Raw genomic sequence first — 3,705 nt, forward strand, 5'->3', positions numbered from 1 at the left:
TAATTTCAAGCTGGAATTTGCCTGGCTTCAGCTTCCAGCCCTTCGGTCTTGCTCAGCTTTTGTCTGGTAGATTGCAGAGCCCATTATTACACACAATTTTCTCCCCATGAAAGTCTCTGCTTCATCATCTTTTTGATAAGTTAAAGAGATATACACCTTCAAGTCTAACGATCCGGCTTTTACTCTATGCTCCAATCATTCTTGTGGCTCTTTTCTGCACCCTCTCCAAGTTTTCAACATCTGTTTCCAAATGTGGACCCCAGAACTTGATGCCGTTTGTTTCACCAATCCCATGTGCAGAGGCAAAATCCTTCCCCTGCTCCTACTCACCAGCTCAGTATTTTCCCCTACTAAATCAAATGCCTCTGAGAAATCAAGGTTCGTTGCATCTGCATTGTTCCCTTGATCCACCAAATGTGTACCCTTGATCAACCATGTGTACTCTCATAAAAGGATGAAATCAGGTTTATTTGACAAAATCTGTTTTGCATAAACCCTGTTGGTGATGGCATTACTTACATTTCTAGACTTTTTTTTAACTAATCCCATATCAGCTTTTCCAAAATTTCTTAGCCTTGCCAATTCTTTTATAAAAAAAACCCTTTCCCCTTTATTTTTTAATACTTTACATTTAACACAGGAATTGACATAAAACTTTTCTAGGATTTCTCTTGTTCTTAATACACTTAATAACCTCATTTTTCTGATCCATAGCCCTGCCAAACGTGGAGTTTTCCCTGATGTCTTAATGTCCCTTATCAATTTTCATAACTTCCGATTTCTATTCTTGGCTAGCTATTTTCCCGTTTTCCTTTGTGTTACATATGATCCCCCCCACACACAATTGCTGCCTTCACTTTACCACTGAACTGAGTTTTTACCCAAAGTCGTTCACTTTGTTGACTGTGGAATCATGAGTTTTCTGCTATCTAATAAACTGTTATCAAAGAATTACCAATATTCATTCAGATTTTTTCTGTCTAAATTTTTCCTCCCAATCAGTTTTGCTGATAATTTTCCTCAAGCTTTGGGGCATGAGTCCTCTTGGAGCACTATGTGTCAATCAATAGTACTGGTTGGGAATTGTCAATTTGAATGTAAATCAGTTTCACTTTTTATTTTCCTCTCCTATATAATATGCTCTCTTCTTTGGCTCTTGTGTAAACTAAAGAGTCCCAGAGTTTTCTATCTGTTTGTGTATGGCAGCCTCCCCCATTCTCAAAGCCTGCCTTGGAAATCCCTTTTATATATGCTATATCCTTAATAGTGACTGGGTGGCCAAAACTGAACACATATCCCGAAGATGTTATTCTCCATCCCATATCCTAGGGATCTGAAGATTCCTTTTCTTTTGTCCACTGCTATCAATGTCACCCAGGTCTTTTCCCTGAGGTATGTTCTACTTGGGATGTTTCTCTCAGTACATGTCTTCGCAAAAGTTTGTTTTTTTCCCACTCTCTGATTTCGAGCAACTGGATGAATGGGGACCTCCCTGCAGTATGGGCTCCCTGTCCTGGCACTCATTGCATTGAGGAACAATGATGGATAACCAGTATCCACACTTGTGTTTCCTTCTGGTACCTCTTAAGGTTCCCCCACCACAAACTGTAGGAATTACTAAAGCAGGGAGCACCACAAGATATGGAATTGGATTTAGTAGGGTCATTGTTCATAGTTATTTTCTCAGAATAATGAAAATGTAATTTTTCAGTGTGTGAAGAGTGATCAATCTGTTCCTCCCATGTGAACAGCCTCCACTAGTGCATGCAGTGTCTCATATTAATGTTGTCTCTCCATTCAGGCATTTCTACTGAGACCAACACCCGAGATCCTGGGAACACACAGAAAGTCAGGGAGCATACGGTAAATGCAGGAGACACCCTTATGACTCACAGTTGGACACTTTCTCCCCTACTCCATGTCAGATTCCAACACAAGCGACTTCACCAACCCCTCCACCTTCATCCTAGTTGGCATTCCTGGCCTAGAGGCAGCCCATGTCTGGATCTCCATCCCCTTCTTCACCATGTACGCCATAGCCATTTTGGGGAACTTCACCATCCTGTTCATCGTGAGGAGGGAGCCAAGCCTCCACGGGCCCATGTACTATTTCCTCTGCATGCTGGCCGTCACCGACCTGGTCCTGTCCACAAGCACCATACCCAAAATGCTGAGCATCTTCTGGTTCAATTCCAGGGAGATCAGTTTTAGTGCCTGTCTCACCCAGATGTACTTCATTCACTGCTTCTCAACGATGGAGTCTGGAATCCTCCTGGCCATGGCTTTTGATCGCTACGTGGCCATCTGCCATCCCCTGAGACATTCCACCATCCTGACAAACTCTGTTGTGGCCAAGATAGGCCTGGCCGTGGTGCTGCGCAGTGGCATACTCGCATTACCCTATCCCTTCCTGACGAGGTGGTGGCCATATTGCAGAACCAACATCATCCCCCACTTCTGTTGTGGGCATATGGCTGTGGTGAAGCTGGCCTGCGCTGACATCCGCATCAGTAGTTACTATGGCCAGTTTGATCTTTTCTCTGTGATCGGAATGGATGTGTTTTTTATTGCCGTGTCCTATTCTCTGATCCTCAGGGCCATCTTCCACCTCCCCACAAAGGATGCCCGGCTCAAAACTTTTGGGACCTGCATCTCTCATGTTTGTGCCATCTTAGTTTTGTACATCCCAGAGTTATTCTTCTCTCTCATGTACCGGTTTGGCCACAATGTGCCACTGCACTTCCTCGTTCTCATTCCCAGTGTGTTCCACCCGGTGCCCCCTGTGCTACACCCCATCATCTATGGGATGAGGACCAAACAGATCCGGGGCAGGCTGCTCCAGCTGTTTACTCATAAAGAGATTTAAATGTTTTCTAATTGTGCTCTAGCTCTCAGATTGATCTCTGTGCAGAGCTGGCTGGTGCACGTTGCTGGGGCCCCTTCCCTCAATCACTTACTGGACAGTCAAAGTGAGATTATACCCTTCCCTGTCCTTACTGTGCTGTGTCAATGCGATGAACTGGGGAATCAGTCTATGTACACTACACAGCGTTGCCACTGTTCCAATTACTGATAGCTGAGTCCCTGAAATTGCAATCTTGCCCCATCTCTTCTGTCAAGCTTTGACCCTGCTGTGTGTCTTCTCCCCAAGGCCCTGCCCCTGTCACTTGCTCCTGACTTCCCCTCCCCTTGTCAGCTGTGACCCAGTCATCTCTAAAACCAATATGTTCTCACATCTTATGGCAAGTCACTTAAGAGACACTGGTTAATTTTAAAATGTTAATGTTTATTCCTACATTGTTACTAACTCTGTGGAGAGAGAGACCCTGCCAGGACTCCTAGGATCTATCTCGTCTCTGGGAGGAGAGTGGGGTATAGGATGTTACAGCAGGAAGCAGACACATCTGGGGTCTAAATAAGAAGATCAGAATGACCATACCGAGTAAAACCAATGGTTCATGAAGTACTTATGTGGTCCCAAGATTTATCTGCCCCCCACTGGAACCCACTCCCCTTACGGAGCTGAGATAGAACCCAGGAGTCCTGACAGGGTTCCTCTCTCCACAGAGTTAGTAACTAAGTAAGAATATACATTAAAATTTTATACCTAACCAGTGTCCTTTTAGTGACTTGCCACAGGATTTTAGGACATGTTAGTATTAGAGTTGAGGGGGGTCTCATATTTAATTAATTTTCCTTTTATGT

General features: G+C 44.2%; 1 protein-coding gene across 1 annotated transcript; it reads left to right on the forward strand.

Annotated features, from left to right (window-relative positions):
- The first annotated feature begins 1,918 nt into the window (after positions 1-1,918).
- Positions 1,919-2,866, forward strand: LOC135874037 (olfactory receptor 52R1-like). The gene has a single exon (XM_065398763.1). The coding sequence runs from the start codon at positions 1,919-1,921 to the stop codon at positions 2,864-2,866; it is 948 nt and encodes a 315-aa protein (XP_065254835.1).
- Positions 2,867-3,705: the final 839 nt, after the last annotated feature.

This window comes from Emys orbicularis, chromosome 1 (assembly GCF_028017835.1).
Source record: "Emys orbicularis isolate rEmyOrb1 chromosome 1, rEmyOrb1.hap1, whole genome shotgun sequence".
NCBI classification, from domain to species: Eukaryota; Metazoa; Chordata; order Testudines; family Emydidae; genus Emys; species Emys orbicularis.

Bases quoted from the DNA above. Each gene is read 5' to 3' on its own strand.
- LOC135874037 (XM_065398763.1), top strand. From the start codon at position 1,919: ATGTCAGATTCCAACACAAGCGACTTCACCAACCCCTCCACCTTCATC.